Raw genomic sequence first — 22831 nt, forward strand, 5'->3', positions numbered from 1 at the left:
CCCAGCCTTCTGAGTAGCTGGTAGTACAGGCATATACCACCAAGCCTGGCTAATTTTTCTTATTTTTTGTAGAGACGGGGTTTCACTATGTTGCCCAGGCTGGTCCTGAACTCCTAGTCTCAAGCGATCATCCTGCCTTGGCCTCCCAAAGTCCTGGGATTATAGGTGTCATCTATTTTCTCATACTATACTGCTTCCCTAGGCAATTTCATCCATATACATTGCATTAATTACAAATGATGCACAGATGAATCCCAAATATATACATCTCTCTCTCCCCTGATCTCCAATGGAAATAATCCAAAGCATAAAAAATTAGTTCATTAAAAGCTAGTTTGCAAAGTAGCCAATTTGCCAAACTATTGAGGATTTATTTTAAGGTTCATTTTTGCCATATCCCTGCCTCTGGAGAAAAAGGGACTATAATCATTCCAGTCTAACATAAGGTATTTATTTGTGTGAAGTTTGAAGCAGATATCAAACAACTGATTATTTGGTACAATGATTTTCAGTTAGTTATCTTTTGGTGAACCAAAATGATGATTAAGAAACAGATCCGACTGTTCCTTTTTCTTATTACCTGTATCTGTGAGGTAGATTTTCTTCATATACTTCATGGAAAACAACAGATTATAACAGATTAAATACAAAAAGCACAGGAGAATCCAGCTGTCTTCTATTAAGTCAGATGTTAAGAGATTTGCAAGAATGTATATGATGCTAAAAAGTTTGAGAAGCACTGCTCTAAACCATGGAAAGGTAAGAAACAAACTATATTTACACTGCAGAAGCTATGACAAATGCAGAAAAGATATAAGTAGAATTCTTGCCCAGGGCTAACTTCAAAGCCAGTCTTCTGAATTACTCTGTTTAGGCTGGATATAAAAATAAATAGGCAGATCATGAATCTTTTATAAAGATATCAAAAGTAAGGTGGTATTTAAATTTGATATACTGAGAAAGATAGAGTAATAGAAAGTTACTGAAAAGAGAAGAGATATGAATAAGAGTTTATAAGAAATACTAGACTGGTAAGATTATATAGCATAATATCTTTTGAAATACCACATCACTCAGTTGTTCTAAAAAACTTACACTGTTCCATATTTTTACAAACTAAAGATTAAAAAATCTTATAAAATTATTAAGATAATTTTAAAAACATACTTACATTTGGGCTCATCTGTTGTAACAGCCAAAATAAAATCATATGGAGTCATGAATAACTGCCCTTCACATTCTATGGAAGCAAATAAACGAAATCGCCTCTCCCGAGATGTAGCATAGAGGTCTAAGTCTTCACTGTCTGTTCTGCCAATAGCAACCTAAAGTTAAGAGAGCAAATAAATTTCGACTGTGTGAAGTATCACCTCCCTTTAGAAGGTAAAATGCTTTTAATCATTCTGAAACTGAATTAACAGTAAATGAAGAAGTGTGAAAATATTTTGTCTTCTCAAGAACCTTAATCATTTTATAAATAAATTATTCACGTAAGTAAAATGAATTAATGCTCAAAAGATCCTACAATGAATATCACTAAGAGCTTGAAGGTTTAAACTGACACTTTGAAGAATTTGTGATTTTTTTAGTTTATCTCTTAATTTCAGTCTTATAGAACATTGCATTGTGGAGCCAGTGGTAACTCTAGATACCACTAGAAAGAATACCAACACTTGCTGAATGCCTACTATACACCCTCTACAGGCTTATTTTTTTATTTTATTTTATTTTTCACTAAATTCCATAAATTTTCTAAAAGAGGAAAATAGAACCCTGATAGGCTGCTCATGAAAACCATTAAGGAACCATTTAGTGGTAATGCTTAGATTAGAACTGAAATTGTTAATTCTAGATCACTATAGTATAGATACCATCAATGGTCATTCTGAATTTTGCCTAGAGTTAGAGTTTGCCTAAAATTAACAGAATTAGAAGGTTGTGTATGTGTATGGGGGAAGTCTCTTTTCCTTCATTTTAAAACCTTTCCTTGTAATAACTTTCCACTGTTATTTTCTCTCTTTAAGTAACTATACAAAATTTATTTTTTAATAAAAGGAATTTTTTCTGATCACTAAAGTTAAGCATAGCTATTATGTACAATTTAGAATATAGAAGTTTTTTTTTAATTTATAAATATAATTTTATTTTGGTTTTGGCAAAAAATAGGATTACACCATACATCCTGTTCAATAACCTGGTCTTTTTTACTTATCAATATATCAGAGCCATTTTCCTATGCCACTATATATTCTAGTAGTTACGGTATACAATTAGAAGATAGAATTTTAAAAATTACAGCTATAATTGTTTGGCTTTCTTTGTGGCAAAAATGGGATTATACCATATATATCATTCAGTAATCTGATCTTTTTTACTTAATACTTCAGGGCCACTTTCCTATGTCACTATTCTAGTAGAAGACTTTTTTTTTTTTTAGTAATTCTATAATATTCCATAGTAAATTTTTGTAGCATAACAGAAACAATTCCACAATCTTTGATATTCAGGTGATTTCCAATCTTTTACTATTAAAAAAACAATGGTATGATGATTAGCCTTGAAAATATTTGGTAATATTCACAAATAATTCTTTGGGATGAATTCACAAGAGTAAAATTGATTGGTCAAACAAAACCTTTTTGTATATACTATCAAATTGCCTGTGGGGAGTTTATAGCAATTTACATGACTATCAACAATACATAAATTACATTGTCACATATTTCATAAAAAATTATTTTTATTAGAAAAAATTCTCATTTAAGGTAACAATCTTATTATCTTTATTGTTTGTACTTTATTAAGTTAGAATACAGATTGTGTACAAACTATCAAAATTATTTATACATCTAATAACTTGAGAAGTCATAATAAAACAATCCATAAGAACATTCAACATTCAAGGAGACTACATTTTTTTATTTCTAAATTATACTTTCTTAAATGAAAAGCCAGGTGAATGATTAATCTTTTCCACCATTCTGAAGACTACGACTTTTCAAAACATTACACAGGAGTCAAATAAAAACTAAAAGAAAATTTCACTTCCCATTTTTTAATGGCACATATAAGAAATAAAATATATGGTCTCTGCCTTTAAGAAATATATAATCTATACAGAAGGGCAAATACTAGTTGGAGAGAGAAAATGTACAAACACAGAGAAAGGGAATGAGTCAAGTGCAAGTAAATAGAAGAAAAGCACCATGGGTTGAGGTTAATAAGAAAGCTTCAAGAAGAAGAAAATATAAATTTTAATGTCAGGAAAAGATACGAACATTCTAGGTTTATATGGCATATTTGCAAGATGGTAATGGTCTTCCTGGAGCAGAGGATTTGCATTCATGGAAAAGGGTAGGTAAGATAATGGCAATTTAATAATGATTTCTGAATGCCAGACTAAAGCACTGGAATTTAATCTGACAGGAAACAAATGGTTTTAGGAGATTTGTAGGTGGAGCAAAGACAAAAAGAAAATGATGATTTAGACAGATAAAGCAACCTGGTACCAGGACAAGCTGGCTCAGCAGCATATTAACAACAAGTGCTTTGGTAATCCATCAGTATTTGGGAAGTTGTTTTGTCTGTCATGGGTGAGACATGGAACACTGAACAACTGGATGGTAAAAATGGGCAATAATCTCCCTGAATAGTCCTCAGGGATCAGACTGCCATCTTAGTCCCCTTGTATATGTATATTCCAGGGGTTTCTTCTTCCCCTCAGGGCAGGGAAACAAAATTGTCTGTGCCTTTTTCTCGCTAGGCCATTTCCCTGGGCCTAGGTGACTCCAATCAACCATGATATATTTCCAGTGAATTTAATGGAGGACCACTCAGCCCACAGCTCCCACTATTTTTGCATCACAGTCTGAAGCTATGCCTCATCTGACATTCTGAACCACAATTTTTGGCCTGTAACATCTGTATCTGCTATGACCTAATATGGACTTGATCTGTGTCCTCCTCTGCCTCTACTGCGTATTGCCATTACTGCTCTGAGGTGCCCGTGTTTTCTCATCAAACTTTCCTTCCTTAAGCAGTGTCCATCAATGGCCCCAGCATGCTAAACCTGCCGGACCACTGCAGCTGGGAATTCGATCCACCCTCTATGAGCTCATGCTGACAACTCCTCCTTCTCCTTTACCTCTCCTAACAATCAATTAACAAAGCCTGTGCGTTCCCCTCTAATTTCTCACATCCACCCACTGTCACCACCTTTGTTCAAATACTCATTACTACTTCCTTATAGTTTTACAGTAATGGCCTAACTCATTTCTGCCTCTAATCCATTCTATACTGAAGAAAACACGCAGAACTGTAGAAAAGTTTTCATTCTTTAACCACCTGAGTAAGGGTATGAGAAGAAATCTCACCATGTAGAGTTAAAGGTTTTCATTAAAATTCCACTGTATGAACTCCACCCCTTGTTGCCTTTGCAATAGTGCCCACCATTTTTGATACTAGGTGGTGAGCACAGGTCTATTTAGCACTACCTTAAAAGGTCTGGGGAGATGTTTAGGAATGAATGGTTTGTGCTCCTTATATCCTAAAAGGGAAGAATATGATTTATGTATAAAAGAGATAACCAGAGCATGGTGCTTAAAAGGGCTTCCCAGTACTGTGGACTTGTTGCTTCCTCCATTGTCTCTGCTCACTTTAGTATAGTAAATCACACAGTCTAATAAAACACGCTGGTACTGCTCAAATGAAACATGAGCTGGTAAAAGGGGAAGAATGATTTCCCCACGAGATCCCAGTAAACTGGCCTGATCCCAGAACAGTCTACTCATCATCAATAAGGAGGACTGGGCTTATACGGTTAGAGAATGGGATGGGAGGGAGAGCAGAACAGGAAATCAATACTTGGGTTGATTTTTAAAATTCTCTATTCTCCTCTACTGACTTATTTGTCTCTTTCTACTCAAATGCTACAGTGCTTTAATCATTATATATTTTGAGTATGTTTTGACATTAAAGCAATACCCTTCTTACTGTCAACCTTTTAAAAAATATCTGTGATGATTGATATGTAATTTTCTCTTCTAGATAAACTTTGAAATCAATGTGACAAGTTCAATTTTAAAAATCCTACTCATATTTTGTTTGGAAGGACACTGAATTTTGGTTTAATTTAGGGAAACTTGACAGTTTCACAATATTGATTTTTCCAACACAGGAACACAGATGTCTATTTATTCAAGTCTCCAACTATGGCTTTCAGTAAAGTTTTGCAGTTTTACTCATATAAGTTTCAAACAAACATTTTATAGTGTCGTGAAATTTGAATTGGGAATAGGATCTTTCATTTCTATTACATTTTCAATTGGTTGTTTCTGATGTATAGGAAAGCTATTAACTTTAGTGTATTTGCTTTGTATCCAATCACCTTATACTTCTTCATTAATTTTAATAACTTTTTTCCTCAAATTTTCTATGTAGATAATCAAAAATTCTTTCAAAATAGGGACAGTTATAGCTTTTCTTTTCAGCATATACATTTTCATTGCCTGAATTATTAGGGGTGTAGGTCTATAAAAATGTTGAATATTATCAGTAATATTAAGCATTCTTGACTTGTTCTCTGTTTTGAAGAGGATGCTTTGATGAATTGCCAGTAGAAGCAATGCTTGCTGTTAATTTTGACACTCATCTTCTACTTTGTATCAGGAACAGGTATTTACCTTGACTCCTTTGTTCACTGAAAAGGAGTTTAGAGTTAGAAAGGTCCTTAGAGATCATTTAGTCCTCTTGTTTCTTCACCTTTTTACCAAAATAGAAAAATAAATATCAGTCCCCAAACAAAAATTTAAAATGTGTTGGGCAAGTAGAAGCATAAATAGAAATCTCCAAACAAAAAAACTCCAATTGTATCGGACAAAAACTCTATTATTTATATAATTATTTAACCATGTATAGTTCCCAAGATGAATATCTAACATCAACTAATGAACCAATGTAAACTTGTTCACTCGTTCAACAGATACTTCGTGTATGTCTGTTATATATCAATACAAATGAATTATTTACAAAATATTAATAATTAGTCAATTGGAAAATTACTTACATTATCTAACACTGTTTTAGGGACAAATAAAAATAAATAAGCTTGGTTTAATCATGTTCTGCCTACATATGCCTAACTATTAATGCTTTCAAACCTTTCAAGAGTACATATGCTTATTTCTCTGTAGTTTTGTCAACAGATTGTTTTCTTAGTGAATGACCTGATAGCACAGGATGAAGAATTCAGTAATTTTTTACTATGATACGTTCTGACCAAGTTAAACTTCACGTGTAGAGAAGGCTGGTTTGGATCAGTCCGTGAAGCTCTACCCAGCACAGCTACTAGAACCTCTGAGCAAAGGGGCAGCCGCAGCCAACGGACTACCAAAGTGCCAGAAGGAACCGAAACCTTTAGGAGATTTAGCTTTGCTTGTGAACTTTCCAAAGTTTAAAAAATCTAAACCCTCTGCAGTTTTAACATCACTACTATGAACACTCAGAAACAACCACCAATAAAAAAAAGGTGGAAAATGATATCAAACCAGTTTACTAATCCTCTCCTCAGTCTTGCTTGCCTACAAATGACAATAATCTTGTATCATGTTAATGTTCTGGCCTTTTAAAAAACAAATACACATCGCTTCTCGGCCTTTTGGCTGAGATTAAATGTAAAAAACAAATACAGTCATTTTTTTGGAGCACACTGAATCTGTGATTCTGTGATTAGGGATATAATCCTTGTATTACAAGGAACAGGTTAATACAAGCACACTTGTATTTACTGATATTTTAAATACTTTTTCTGCTTACCTAAGTCCAATAGAGCTTTTAAAAGTTAACTTCTAAAGCTTAAATTCAACCTAAAAATCTTTCACTAATATGTATTACTTTAGTAAATGAGACATTTTGCATCTCAAATTGCCAATACAGTAGAAACTCATCAATAAGCATAACATACCAAAGGCCAATGGGGAAAGGTAACCTGAAAGCCAAAAAAACAATGATATTCATTTAGTTATTAAAACATTAATTGCTAAAATGAAAATCATAATTATCAATTCCATATTATATGCTTGAAAAAAAGCCTTTCAAAAGGGAGACCATTTGTGAACTGCAGTGAAGAGACCAAGAGGAGTTATAGAAGTCACAGCCATTTAAGAAAAACGCTTAATTTCTATAGATGACAGTCAAACTAAAAAACACATATTTGGGAAGTAACTGTTAGAAAATATTAACAGTAAAGAGAAAACCCTTAAGCTTATAATGGCCACAAAGACAAATACATCCTCTCTGAGAAGCTGGAGGACAGAAGCAGCACAGATGGAGCCGCAGACTGAGCTAGCTTAGCTTCTAAGAAATCGTCTCTCCAAAGTAAACACAACATAAACTTTCTATGCTCCATCTTTCCAGAGACGCCTCTATAAGGTGGCTATTATAAGGTGAAATCCTTCCTCTGCATGTACTCCTGACTTTGTTTGGATGCTTTCTGGAATTATCAGCAAACCTATTGAGGAAGCTTTTAAATGTAAAAATACTGACACATAAATTTTTGTTATGTTGTTAAGTAGTACATCAAATCATGGACATTATCTATGTTTATTAATCATCAATTTTTAAAATTTGCTCTAATTATTATGAAAATTCTTAGAGATTGAATATAACTAATATTGCTTATACCTTGAATTCTTGTTTTCTATCAGTCCCTGGAACCAATCCTGTTCCAAGCTGGAGGTAAGCAAATACTCTCAGACCAGAGATTTGGGTATTGCCTGTCCTGTTCTGGGAACAGAAACCAAGCTCCTGATTTGTTCTCTACCCTTAGAACCAATCCCTCCCTTTTCCCCACATTTAGTACCTGGGTTCCCAACTGTCAACCTGTGCGTGAGACCTCTTCCTGATACTTCAGAGGTTCCCCCTGAAACTGTAGACCATGCTTGCCCACCCATCCCAGTGCTTGGTGTTAGGCTGCTACTTACCAGGTCTCCTTAATGCTTCTTTTTAGACTCTGTCTGTTATAAAGCTGTGCTAGTTACCCACACATTCAATGGTTATTTACTGCTAGAACTTCATGAAATCAACTAAGCTAATACTAATCAAACTCTAGGCCTAACCTGTTGATAGAAGCAAGAATAAGTCTAATTGCCATCTGTGCTTAGGATGAGCTCTGGAAACTGTAATGGTCTCTGAGCTATAGCCAGCTCCAAGAATATTTTAGATCTACTTCAGTTCCCTGTTTAGCTTTGCAATTTCTCTGGAGGTGAGCCCTGATACCTTACCAGTTATTGCCAAGGAGACAAATCCTTGCTCCATATAAAATGGAATATGTGATTCTTTTGTTCAGACTCTCAGGAAGGCCACCTGCCAGAAAACTTCTGCTGCTACGCCTTCTCTACTATATACACTACTGCTCCGAATCAATCCTAATTAAACCACATCCCTTGTAATAACATATCTTAGATTTTGACAACACAGCTTCCCTGAGAGCCAACACTGTACCTTGGATTAATCCTAGTTATTTCCTTTATATATCCCTATTATATATCATTTGTACTCCTTTCCCCCATTCACATTGGGTTGCAATTATCTGTTTACATATCTGTCTCTGCCATTTAGTCATGAATTCCTTGAGAAGAGCAGTAAGTTGTTACTTTTATAGTCCCAGCGATTAATATACTGCCCCATATATACGAGGCTTAGTAAATGTTTACTTCATGAATAAATGAATGCTTGTGGATGAAAAGACAATTGGCAACTGGATAATAAGCAACCAAAGGCATACTGCATCTTGGTCAAATGGCAGTTAAGGACAACCAGAAGCAAGATTTCTGATTCCAAACTAGAAATTTAGTCTGAGACAATAAAAGAGAATCTAAAGAGTTAGTGAGAAAGGCACCACTTTATAACTTATGGTATCTATCTTTAAAAGTTGTTTGAACATGTCATCTTTAAAACTAACGTTGATTATTGTTTAAGTTTAGCTGCTGCAATAAGAAGGCCTATGAAATTTATTTTTTATTTTGTGCATTATTTTAATAGAGTAAAATTCTGGTTAAAAGGATTCTCTTAAGCAGGGATGCAAGCAACAGCAACTGTGGCTTGAAATTTGGAACACTCAATTCTCAGGCACTCCTCCCAAGTGATTACAACATATAAAAACTGCACAATCTTTCAGTGGGCTTCTTTCAGTTATAAACTATCAATTCTTTTCTATAGCAAAGAATAATTTTTGCTTCCATAATATCCTTTCCAAAAAGGATTAATGGAATTCTCAAATCCTTCTAAGTTTTGATGACAGGAACAACAAGGTCAAATGGTCAGTATATGTGATAAGAATTTTATCAGTATATGCATTAGGGAAGGCCAGAAAGAGGAGAATACAGCTTTTCAAATCTGAATAAATCCTTCGAGTTCTGACATAAGAGAAGGTAGGTTGTTGCTGGAGAAAAAGACAAACATAAATATGACTTGGAAGAGGCTCAAATTTGGTAGGACTACAGGAGGGGCTACACGCAGGAAGGGGGCAGCAGTGGAAAGCATGAGAAGCCAGAACAGGAAAGGGATGGGAGACCGTAGCATCTGATTCACTTGGCACAATCCTGAACCAAGTACAAGACCAGACTGTGGCTCTCAGCCAGGAATAACGGCGATACGCAGAGGTTCAGGCAAATTGGCTGAAGTCCACTATTCAAAGAAGAGATAAGTAGATCAAGTCAAGAGGAGCCTGGGTTCAGGAAGAAGAAATTTAGTCCCCAGGGAACTGGCATAAAGTTACCAGGTCTTTTAAGTGACTTTATAACTTAGGAATCCAACCACAGAGGATTGGGATATAAGACCGGGGCTAATTCACAGGGATCAGTTACACTAACAACGTCCCAAGTGGCCAATCAGCCATTAATCTGAAGCTCCTTATATTCTCCCCTAGGTCTTAGTGTCTGTAGTGAGGCTGAACCTACAGGTGGGCAGTTAGGTGAACTTTCATACCAGAAAAATATAGGAGACCAGTCAAGCTGACAAAGTTAATTCACCTCCACCAAAAAACAATCATCTCCCTTTGAAATGATCAAAGCCTTCACCAATTAATCCTTTACCTAGATAAAGTGGGCTAAATTCCTCAAATGTAATGGCTCAAACACAACAGAAGTGTGTAAAACATACTAGGACTGAGGTTGGGGTAGGATCAAGGAGCTCTGCTTCATGCTGTCCTTCAGAGACCAGGGTGATAACGACTCTGTCTTTACCAACCGGGGGAAGAGAAGCAGGGAAAGGTGGGAAGAAATTCACATGAGAAGGTTTTACAGGCCAGGCTTAGAAGTGGCATAACTCACTTCTGTTCTCATTCACATGGCCACACTTATGAGCAAGGAACTGCTGGAAAATGAAGAAGGGCTGGGCATATACACCCTAACTATTACAAAGAAAGAAGAGAAATTAAGGCCAACAGTTTGCAGTCCCTGTCACACCAACTTAGAATAACAACATCAAGCATAAGGACTAAGGAGAAAAACCTAAGAATTATACATTTAAGAAAGACCTGGAGAGTCTCACTTCCAAAACAACCACATCTGTAGGTTAAAGGCCTCATGGGAGGTAACACTTTTAAACCACCTTCACTAATTTTTCAGGAAACACTAAACTGTCACTGAGGTTGACAGTTCCACACATTTTTATCCTCTGCAGACTCTCTTTCCAAATGCTTAGATACAGCCATCACTGCCTTGAAATTTAATTTTATTTGAACTTGCACCCTTCCTGGCTTTGTTGTTCCAAATTTGGCAAAAATGCTTCTGTAACTCTAATCTTTTCTCAAAACATAGCAATAAGATTAAGGAAACATTTTGGTCTGGTTCTCCTCCTTGAATGTTGAGAGATGCTAAGTGTAAACAGATGTTTTCTACTTCACCTCCACAGACGTAGGAGATTGAACAGTAATTATCATTACTGTCCTATAGTTTAATTTACAAAAACTGAATTCAACTATCTATGGGGAACAAGACTGTGGTCTTCAAATTTCTCTGTAATTATAAAACTGAGTTATTACCAAACTAAATTTGATGACAGATTGCTATACTCAAAATATCCAACAAAAAGAACTAAAAACTCTAAAATCTAAGTAACAGAAACAAGTATAAAATTCCCTGCAAATACATATATGTATATAGACAAGTTTTAAATTCTAAAACTTCATTTCTTTTATGAATATAGTGAAATTCACTTTGAAAATAAAATATCATCATCAAACTTCAAAATAATGAAACTATAGCATGTATGGTATTGATAAATATTACCTATTAAGTGTAATACAATTATAATTTCTTGGCTTCATATGGGCATATTATAACTAAATATGTTAAAATTTGTACACTGCTATTTTTTACGGAATAAGAAAATAGACATTGTAAGTTTAAGGTAAGGTATCACTGAAGCTTTTTTAGATATGGCAAATTTTGTTGAAGAAATGGAATTTTCCATATCAAAAGATCTTGCAAAGCTCCTGTTAAAAACTGCCGGAGCACAGACCTCAGAGTTGGCACATGAATTATCTTATTTTTATGTGCGATGCCACACAGTAAGCAGATGATATCATAGAAATCTAGAGGTAGAAGAGAATTTAAATTTGCCTTTTCTTATTACTCCTTCTAGGAAATTATACCTTACACTTTCTAGGAAATTATTTTATGGGAATTACTTGATATTCTTTTCACGTTTGCTAAAAATGTTTAGGGAATCTTTTTTCTAGCTCTAGAAAGCCCTACTTCTGTTTTATACAGAAATTTGTGAGCTACAAGCTAGGTCTTTAATGTCAGTTTTCCTACTTCTAAAAATGGAGAATTTAAGTGGAGATAAAATAATGTACATAATTTATTCAGAAAAATAACTAATGATCATTTTTAGGTAACTGTAAGGATCCTGTAAGTCATGCTGACAGAATTAGGATGAGAAGCTTAAGAAGCGGTAGAAATGATAAAAGTTGCTTTTTTTAATTACTTCATCTTTCCAAAAGAAATAAAAAATATTGTGTCAATGCAATTATCTTCTCTGGAATTTCCAAACTCAGACCTTTGCAGCTAGTACTTAGATGTTACTTCTTATGGTAGTGAAACTAAGGGCCTTTGGGCAACAGAGTACATCATTATCCTTCCTATGAATAACAGAAAGCAAAGGTTCACTGCCAAGGCACAGTCTCATGTTACTTCAGGTCAGCAATTCGAAAATTTACTCTGCAGTAAGGTCTGGTTTTCCCAGGGAGGCAAGATTAAATGCCAGATAAAGGATTCACTACTTGGCAATTAGAGAAACTGATGCCTACAAGCTGATAATACCCTGCAGAGGTAACTTGAAACAATTATATCAATTATCTAAACACTACATAATGCATTATCTTTTAGCAAGATAGAGAAACAGAGAAATGAGAATGAAGAATGAAAGAAGAAAAAAGAAAAACTATTTGTATTGACCAAAATTACTTATATTACTCATTAGTTTCTTTTATATTAAATAAATCAACACTAAATTTTTAAAATAGATTAAAAATGTGTTTGATTTCATGTAGGAAATTGAGCATTTGGTATTAGAACCTACCTAATGTTGGCAATAGCAGCAACATCTTTACAAAACATTAAAGAGCAAATAATCTTTTAAACTTACATTTTTATTTTCTATTATCTGTGCAAGAATCTTATGGGACTTGCATGAGATTCTATTCAAGTAGCTAAAAAGGAGGTTCATGGAAGTATTACATTTGCCTTTCTCATATGGCCTCAGGCTTATCTAAAGCCATCTAAGAAGATAAAAGAGGTAACATTTTCTTTGCTTACTGGGTGGTCGAAAGGTTAAACATCAAATTCCCAGTGTGGGAAAATCCCAAAGTACTCTAGGTGAAATGTTTTGATGGTTAGTAAATGTGTCTATGTGGAAATACACACAGCTGAAGACAAGCCAATAGTATTTCCCCGGTTGAGATCAAATTTAAAAAAAGTTGCTAGATGAAGCAAGTGACCATTTATAATTTTAAAGAATGACAGTTACTCCTATAGAATGATAGTTACCAGAGGCTGGGAAGGGGGGGTGAGGGGGTGGGGGAATGAAGAGAGGTTTGTAGACAGGTACAAACAGACAGTTAGATAGAAGGAATAAGTTCTAGTGTCTGATAGCACAGTAGGGTGAGTATAGTTAACAGTAATATATTGTATATTTCAAATTAGCTAGATGAGAAGACTTGAAATGCTCCCAACACAAAGAAATAAGTGTTTGAGGTCATGGAGATGCTAAATACCCTGATTTGATCATTACACTTGTATGCATGTATCAAAATACCATATGCAGCCCACAAATACATACAAATATTATATCTCAATAAAGTTTCTACTGTTATAGTTTACATTATACGGTTCTTTATAAGTTTATAAAGTACTTAGACATATATCATCTCATCAATGGATAGGAAGATGATATAAGTTAAAGTATTTTTCTCAGGAGGCAGTGTAGGCATAGTGGTTAAGCATATAGATCTCATCTTTTCTTGCCTGTTCAAGGTCTTGGCTCCAGCAATACCTCTCTTGCCCTGCCAACCTCATTATTTTTTCCTCCTCTGTTGAATACTTCCCTTCAGCATGCATACATACATGTTGCTATTCCTCCCATCTTAGAAAGCTCCCTGTCCCACTTCTCCCTTTAGCTACCTTTGCCTTCCTCTGCCATTTCTCTCCTACCCTTTACTGCCAGGCCACTGGAGAGAGCTATGTACATTTCCTCTCACTCTCCTGAACTTACTCTCGCGGGCTCTGCCCACCCCCTCATACCTACCAAGCCAGTAAAACTGCTTGTCCGGATCATCAATGACCTCCTTGTCGCTAAATCCAAAGGTCAATTCTCAGTTTTCATCTTACAACATTTGACACAATTGATAACTCTTCTTTTTAATAATTTATTTTTCAGTTTCTAAGATCCCACTTTTCCTCCTACCTCTCTGACAGTTACTTTTATTGTATTTTTACTGGTACTTCTATCTACATACAGCCCTAGGGCCAGTCCTTGGACCTCCTTTCTTTCTTACAATGTATAATTACTCCCTTGATGATCTCACCTAGCCTTTAAATATTATAAATATACTGACAAATCCAAAATTTATGTCTCCAGCATTCCACAATAATATAAATTCCATGAAGGCAGGAATTTTTGTTTACTTGGTAAACTTCAGTTTCTCCAGTACCTAGAATAATTTCTGGCCGGTGGTGAGCTCTAAATATTTACTGAATAAATGAATGAGTGAATGTGGTTAAAGCTTACTATAATTGTTAAATAAAGATTCCTTTAAAAATTAAAGCATAATATTGAAAAAAAACAGTAACTATCTGATACACTGTAGTTGACTTCAGAAAAATATAGGGTGGGGAAGGCAATGTAGTAAACCATACTCAATGAATTTGTCTTTTTTTGGAATAGGAAATTTTCTAAATCTGATTTATCCTCAAGTTTCAGATGTATATATATTACAAACTGTTTACATTTATGTGTAACCAACTGAAGACTAGAAATAGGATGCATAACTTTCAAACCACTAGAGGGAGAGAAATGATAAGAAAACAGGACCAATGAATGTCAGGTAATAAAGAAATTACACATGCTCATTTATTTTTGCAAAAATAAATGCAAATATATTTTCAATCACCGTAAGTAGGATAGGGTAAAATCCCACAGCAAAAAAGAGCAACTCTTGTACTGTGTTTTTTAAAAAGCCGTATAAATGTCCCTTATTACAGTCACAGTTAAACATTACTCATAATGTTTGAAAATACAGGGAACTGAGGGTCAAAAGCATTAAATAGGACAAAGAAAAAAAGATATTACACACATTAACTAAATAGCTTAAAATTATATGATGGAAAAGCTATTAAAGAAATGTAATAAAAAATTAATCAATTCACAATTATGGCTGAGACTTCAATAGATCTCTATCAGAAATGTATAGATCAAATAGAGAAACCAAGTAAGGAAAAGGTTCTGAGTAACACAATAAATAAAGTTCTTATAAACTTTGTTTTTAATCAATAGGGTCTATATAAACTGATCATTTATCAGTCTTCACAAAAATCTTAATAAAATAAAAATGGAAATTATATCAGTTTAATGAAATATTCTTACAGTAGAATATCACACAGTAGTAAAAATAAATTAACTAGAAGTATATGTATGAATATGGGTAAATTTCCCAATTTTAAATACAATACATAAGTTATAAAAGGATAGGTATTACTTACATAAAATTTAAAAATTTGCAAAATTAAAAGTGTCTACATTCGGGGATACATCATTTGCAATAAAATTGCTCATTACTTATTACTTGTGGAAGTATATCTTGGTGGAACCATTTTGAAAAACAATTTGAAGTTTCTATTAAAATGTAAAAGCTATGTACCCAACAATTTAACATTTGCATCTACTAAGATTCCTATATGTTCACTGTAGCATGTTTCTAGTAGTCAAAAGTAGATACAATCACAATTTCCATCAGTAGGGCAATGGTTAAATAAATTATGGCATATCCATGGAATAGTGTGTTAGACCATAAAGACCATTCAAGAGGTTATGGTAGATCTAGAGGTGGTACCATACTAAGATTCACAAAATACATAGTTAGATAACAAAAAAAAAAAGCAAGCTATAGAAAAATGGGTAAAAATAAGGTTCATGTTTTATAGGAATGCATATACGTAAAGATATAGAAAAATTCTAAAATGGCATATTATTTTTTAAAAAGCCAGCAGAACATATGCTACTAGCTCAATTGTACAAAAGTTAACATGGTCAACAGAGGTCTTCATCAGGGTTGGACAAATAGCAAATGAGTCTGGGACGAGAACTTTGGTGTTATGACACCCAATTCAGTGTTCTTTCATATTACACAACTTGGAATAAAAGTACATGTTTTGCAATCCTTTGGGACCATGTTTAAAAGCCAGCTCCACTTCTTTCTAGTTAGGTAACCTTGGGCAAAATACTTAATCTACATGAACTTTTAGCATTTTCAATTGTAAATTGGACAACACTACCCCCCAAAATTGTAAAGATTAAATGGAAACTAAATGAGAGCACTTCCTTCCCACTTGCCCCATAGAATCAAGCGAATCCACTCTATTAACCAGCTGGGTCCAGAAATAGTCTTTGGCTACTCAGCTCCATGCCCCAAGTTTATGAAGTATCAATTACCTCTGTGGCACGATAAGTTGGATGTTCTCTAAATATGTTGATAGTGATAAAACTACTCCAACTTTCTGGCATTTCCTTGTGGTTCCCAACTCTCTCACGCTCTACTGCCTTTCTCTCAGTCTCCCTGGCTTGGTCCCAAACACCATACGATGTGGTATTCTGTTTATTTCTTGAGCGTGATGGGCTGATCCTTAATGACAAAATCTCTAGCTATGCACAGAGCCACTGTCTTCTAGCCCTGGCTATACAATGACTCTAAGATAGTTTTTCTAAATGGCAATTGAAAGAAAGGAACACGACACAACTTTAATAGTCTGGATTATTTTTCTCTAAATAAATCACTTTGAACTTACCCAACAGTATTAGCCAGCTTGGGTTACCATAACAAAATACCACAGGCCGGATGGCTTAAACAACAGAAATTTACTTTCTCACAGTTTTGAAGGCTAGAAGTCTAAGATCAAAGTGCTAGCATGGTTGGTTTCTGGTGAGGGCTCTCTTCTCAGCGTGTAGATAGCTGCCTTCTTGCTATGTCTTCCATGGCCTTTCCTTGGTGTACTCAGTGATGGAGGGAAGGAGGAAGAGAAAGAGAAAGCAAGGAAGCTCTCTGGGAGTCCATCCTATGACCTCATTTAACCTTAATTACATCCTTAGCGGCCCAATCTCCAAATACAGAGCTACACCGAGGGTTACGGCTTCAACTTCAATTTGGGGAGGACACAAACATTCAGTTCATAACACCAACCATACAGCAACTGTCCTTTTTCTCTAATCACACAGTCCTCAAATGTTCTGGCAGGTCATTCTCATCAAGTTGGCATTTTACTCTTTGGAAGAATTGATTATTTGACAATTTCACTATGGACCCTCTCTTTCAGATCATTTATAAATGAACAAAGAAAAACAGCAATTAAGATCAGTCCTAGAATCCCCGGCCCTCCTGTACCCCAGTATGAGTGTGTTGTGGGTAGGGGGAGTTTCCACTTGTTAATCCCAGCTAGAGGCTCCCTGCCCACCAGCCAGCCTTGGTGTGCCTCCCTCCCAGTAGGGGGTCTCCTGCATGCCAGTTCTGGCCCATGATTCCCTGCCTGCCAGCCCTGGCCCGATGGCACCCCAGCAGGAAGCTTCTAGGTTGCCAGTCCCAGCCTGTGTTTCACTGTCTGCTGCTCTCAGCCCAGCAACTGTGGAAAAGCTCTAGCTGCAAACATACTTTTTCCAACAAGGCCCAAATCTCAACCTAGGGAGGTGGCTCCCCTTCCAAGTTTGCTCCTTTCCAGGTACTCTTCCTGAGCCCTAGGGTAATTCTTTTGAATTTTGATTGCTTCTTAGCAGCTAATCCCCTGTAAATAAGTTAATAATTCTGTATAATAATATAATAGTGGATACGTGTCATTTATAATTTGTCAAAACACATAGAATGTGCAAAACCAAGAGTGATTCCTAATATATATCAATTCTGGGTAATAATGATGTATCAGTGTAAGTCCATCAGTGGTAACAAACATACCATTCCAGTGCAGGATACTGGCAGTTGGGGAGAAAGCCTGTGTGGGGATGGGGTACACAGGCACTCTGCACTGTCTGCTCAATTCTGCTGTGAACCTAAAACTACTTTAAGAAAATAAAGTCTATAAAAAAAGTGAAGGGAAACGCTATTAAAAGTCTATGTTCTTTAATACTGGTATTAAAAAATACAGCACACTTAGGTATGTAAGTTTGTATCTATCTCTGAAAAAGCCTGGAAACAAATATGTCAAAATGTTAATAACTGTGTACTCTGAATGGTGGAATATATAATTCTCTATATCTTTTAAATGTGGCAAAAATAACTGACACAAGAGAGCACAACAAAAATGTGAGAATGATTAAAAGCTCTAAAATTTAAAAAATAATATTCAGTTTTTCATCTGCAGAAATCATGATTGAACAGAAAGAATGAACAAGTTTTAAAAACCAAATATCACTTAGCTTTGGCAGTTTATTCCTATCACATTGGCATTTTCTGGAAGAACTGAAGTGTCATTTGAATTTAACAGGACTGAAAGCCAAAAAGGCATTATCTGGGACAAAGGTTATAAAACTAGTATAAATCTAAGTTTAGAGGAGATTAAAGGATGGGAACAACTTTAAAGCAAATATTGGTAATAACCAATATCAGAAACACTAGAGTGACTTTAAAGAACTATAAAGGTAAAATGGACCTTATAGATTCAAATCCAATCATCGCTACCTATGACATTTCACAAAGAAAAGATGTCTCTGAAAGGTTAAATGACTTAGTCTTGTCACAGAGACTGAACCTCTTTATACATTGTGTCTCATGTGAGAAATAAACATTTTTAAAGGCATAATTAACATGTGGTCTTTAACTTAGGTTTTATGCTTGAAGAGTGATGAAACTAAACTTAGTTTCATCATCTAAGAGAAAGTCTGAAATATTTCTAGTTTGAAATATTCATAGTTAACTATGAAAGAAGATAAAAAGGCTGATATTCAAAGAAATAGAATAAGTTCTACTCTATCCACCAAATACAGAACTATGCAATGTTTCTTTGCATGGAAACATAGAGGCTGATAAATTTCCAGAAGATTACAGATTATGCACCTGGAAAGTGGCTGTAGACCAGGTTCAAAGAGGTGGTGGTTGAGGAAATGAGTAAAACCAGTGAATTTGATGGCAAAGTTGCTATCTTTCTAGGTCCCTGAATAACCACATGAAAAGAAGTCACATGGAGTCTTCCTCAACCCATACACACATCTAGAATACTTACATAAACAATAAAGGTTTCATGGGTTAATCCACTGACATGTGAAGATCTATTTGTTATTAGTGCCCTAATATAATCATAATTGGTTATGCTTCTGTATATTAAGTTGGGGCACCACATGGGACTTGGAGATGATGTATCTTGACAAGAATCAAGCAGAAAATGAAAACATATAATCAGATCACTTAATTTGGTATTTCCTTCTGGAGAAGAGTACAACCCAGGGAAAAGAAAATGCTTCTAGAATGTGATATACTGGAAAAATCAAGAAGCTATTCAAGGATTTTATGTGGCCAAGAGTAGAATGTCTCCTTATTCAACAATGTTCTTTCACCTTCAGAATTTCACCCTAAATATACTCCCAAAAGTTCAACATACTTGTGGAACTGAACAAACCTGGTCTCCTGTCTTTTACCAACCAATATTTTTGGTCACTGATGAGGATGAAGGCAATCTGCTCTTTTCTGCCACCAACTTCACCTGGACATTTATATTTGACAGATAAATTTTGAGCCACTGATGCTAATGAAGGCAGATATGCTCTGGTTATATCACTTATCACCTTGCCAGTTGCAAATTGTAGACATTCCCATGCACTTATTAAAAAGGACTTTGATACATGACTCATAATTTTCCTCACCACCCCAAATCATGTCAGATAGAACTTCGAAATTCAAGTAAATGGCCCATCTAATAAAAGCCTCAAAGTTCTCTGACTTCCTAACTTCAAAACTCAAGGACAAAATTCTATAATCACCCCATGTTTCCCTACACCCAGAATATCTCCATCTCTTGGGCTATTGAGCACTACTAGAGAAAAATCACAGCCAATGCCGACTTATGAACCCTAAACTCTTCCCTGGAACCTCACAGGAAGTGGCATTCTTTCCTATGGGACTAGGGGAAAGGAGATAAGGGTGAGAAAAGGCAAATTTAGTCACGAGGAAGTAGTAAATTGAGCAAATTTACTTAGGATAGATCATTGTCTCTGTAAAGAATGAAGAGAGGTCATTTGCTTGAGACAGGGCAAGGTGAGGTATGCTGCAGGTAGAGTAGAACACAATGTTTTGGAGCAGCTACGCAGGATGAGAAATGGAGTTAACAGGGCAATGTGAAAACATTGTTAAAAACATGTCTCCTTGTGCATGTTTCAATTTCTCAAGAGTGTGTATCTAGATAGAATTTGAGTTAGTAGGCATGTGAAACTGCCAATCTATTTGCTACATAATGTGCATGCCTACTAGCAGAGTGAGAATTTTTGTTGCTCCACATCATTGCCAACAGTTATTGTCAGTATTTTTAATTTTACACCAATCTAATTGGTAAGAAATGGTGCCTCATTGTGGTTATAGCTTGTATTTCTCTCTTATTAGTGATGTTAAGCATCTTTTCATATGTTTATCCATCTTTTGCATGTCTTCCTCTTGATTTGCCTGTTCAGACCCTTTGTTCATTTTTCTATTGTGCTGTCTTTTAGTGCTAGATAGATAATGCCATAAATAGAGCTTGTTTGATTTTTTTAAACATATTTTCTCTATCACAAGAATGTTTACACTACACAAAATGAAGTTACTCAAATTCTCAGTGTTTGGCACAATAATTACAAGAGATCAGTGAAATTAATATTCTCCAGTTTAAACTTGTCTATCAAGTTTAAACAAGAAGAATAAAATTTGTATTGTAAGTTTGGTACATTTGCTATGTAAGTTCAATATTATATCATGGGTTAATAAAAGTACTAATTTGTTCAGATTACTAAGGTTTATACATATTTTTAAAAAAGGGATAACATGAACAACTTATAAATTAGAACAGCAAAAGTTGTAATCCTGTAAAAAAACTGCATTTCATGAGCAAGTTTAAAAATTCATTTCATCATTAAACACCTCATAATCTTGCAAATATAAAACATGAGCAAATTATTGTAAAACATTGCATGGTTTTCTAGTTTTTTTTACAATGGCTATTTTAATCCTCCACTCTCCCCTAAATCTCTATCATAGTTACTTCACACATTTCTGTATCTGGCTCTCAGAAGATGACATCATCTCCATTTAATATTTAATATGTTAAATTTTTCAGTTAATATTTGCAGACAAAGGTTGATTGCTGGTAACTGAAACCATGGAAAGAGAAAACACAGATAAGTTGAGACTACCATACATAATTTTATACGTACAACCATCTCAGAATAAGAAAAACATTATTAAAGCATTTGACCAGCTGCTAATACTAAAAGACTAAGGATGCTTCCAAAGAAAGTGAATCTTTTGTTTTCTCATATATTTAGGGGGAAGAAAACAAAAACGTATGATCTCTGTGTCTGCTATTTCATAAAATTGTAATTAGTTACTAAATTCACAACTACCACTAATGCTGTTATGACTCAGTGTCTAATCATTAGTCCTCACAGATAACACAAGGTAACAGACATCCATTATTTCACCTTCTGCTAAGGCGGTGGTCCCAAATCTTTTTGGCACCAGGGACCGGTTTCATGGAAGTAAATTTTTCCACAGACCAGGGGTGGGGGTATATTTTTGGGAAGATTCAAGTGCATTACATTTGTTGTGCAATCAAAACTCTCTGCTAATGAGAATCTATATTTGCAGCCACTCCCCAGTGCTAGCATCACCACCTCAGCCCCACCTCAGATCAGCAGGCATTAGATTCCCACAAGGAGCACGCAACCCAGATCCCTCGCATGTGCAGTTTACAGTAGGGTTCACATTCCTATGAGAATCTAATGCCCCTGCTGATCTGACGGGAGCTGGAGCTTATGCAGTGATGTCAACGATGGGGAGTGGCTGTAAATACAGATGAAGCTTCGCTTGCTCTCTGCTGCTCACCTCCTACTGTGAGGCTGGTTCCTAACAGGCCACAGCCTGGTACCAGTACCAGTCCATGGCCCAGGCGTTGGGGACTGCAGTGCTAAGGTATGTAGATGATCTGATCTCTATAAAGTCAAAAGCAAATTTTCATCAATGAGATGATTTTGTAAAAGCAAGATTGTTAAAGAACTGTAATAATTAGAAAAATTGTAATTTATTTCTAGATTTTTAATTCAGCAGATCATTAAATAAGAATTTATCAAAATCTTATAAGATAACAAGACTTATATGTTATAGTGTGGGTGATGAATGAAATCTCCCTCAAAGATGCTTCAAAAATTTAAGATCAAAAATGTTAAGAATGTAAGGTGATGGATACATTAATTAGCTTGATTTAGTAATTCTACAATATATATTTATATCAAAATATTACCCTGTACTACTTAAATATACACAATACAAAATTTAGAGTTAATATAATTGTTTTAATGATCTCAAATGTCTTCTTTTATCTTTAGGTGGAAAACAACATTCATTTTTCAAAAATTATTAGGGATAAATTATCTATTCAATCTATAAGGGGGCAGCTACATTTTACTTAGTACTCATAAACAATCCAACCCAAAATTATATAAGCAGAATTATATGTGAAAATCAATTAGAAGTTACATTAAACCCAAATACACCTGACTTCCAATTCAAAATACAATTCAATGTTTGTGTATTTTTAAGGTGCAGATTACACAGACCAAGAAAAGAAACTGTTACATATGTTCATTCAGCTAGTTGCTGTACATATTCGAAAATTTCCAAGTCTTGGAAGAGAATTATAGGTGAAGTTTTTTTTTAAATTTAACTTCAAGATTATGACAGTTTCATGTGCTGATTCCCAACGTGAACCTAAACAAAAGGGCACCCACAAAATGTCGTGGCTAGCTTTCACAGAAACCCAGACAAAAGGTGCATTTATTTCTACAACTCCAAGTTCAGTGTAATCAGAAAAAGGATATATTTCTTTTTCCA

The 22831-nt window shown here is 35.0% G+C and overlaps 1 protein-coding gene across 2 annotated transcripts in view; it reads right to left on the reverse strand.

The window, feature by feature from the left end:
* MICU3 (mitochondrial calcium uptake family member 3) overlaps window positions 1-22831 on the reverse strand; it is an 80156-nt gene that overhangs the window by 50387 nt on the left and 6938 nt on the right. For both annotated transcript variants that reach the window (XR_011235236.1, XM_069485196.1), the window contains exon 2: window positions 1172-1325. Coding sequence is in view for 1 of the 2 variants with exons in the window: in XM_069485196.1 (XP_069341297.1) it covers window positions 1172-1325 (154 nt within the window). In the remaining variant the exon portion in view is untranslated. The remainder of the gene's footprint in view (window positions 1-1171; window positions 1326-22831) is intronic.

Source organism: Eulemur rufifrons, chromosome 12, assembly GCF_041146395.1.
Source record: "Eulemur rufifrons isolate Redbay chromosome 12, OSU_ERuf_1, whole genome shotgun sequence".
Classification (NCBI taxonomy): Eukaryota; Metazoa; Chordata; class Mammalia; order Primates; family Lemuridae; genus Eulemur; species Eulemur rufifrons.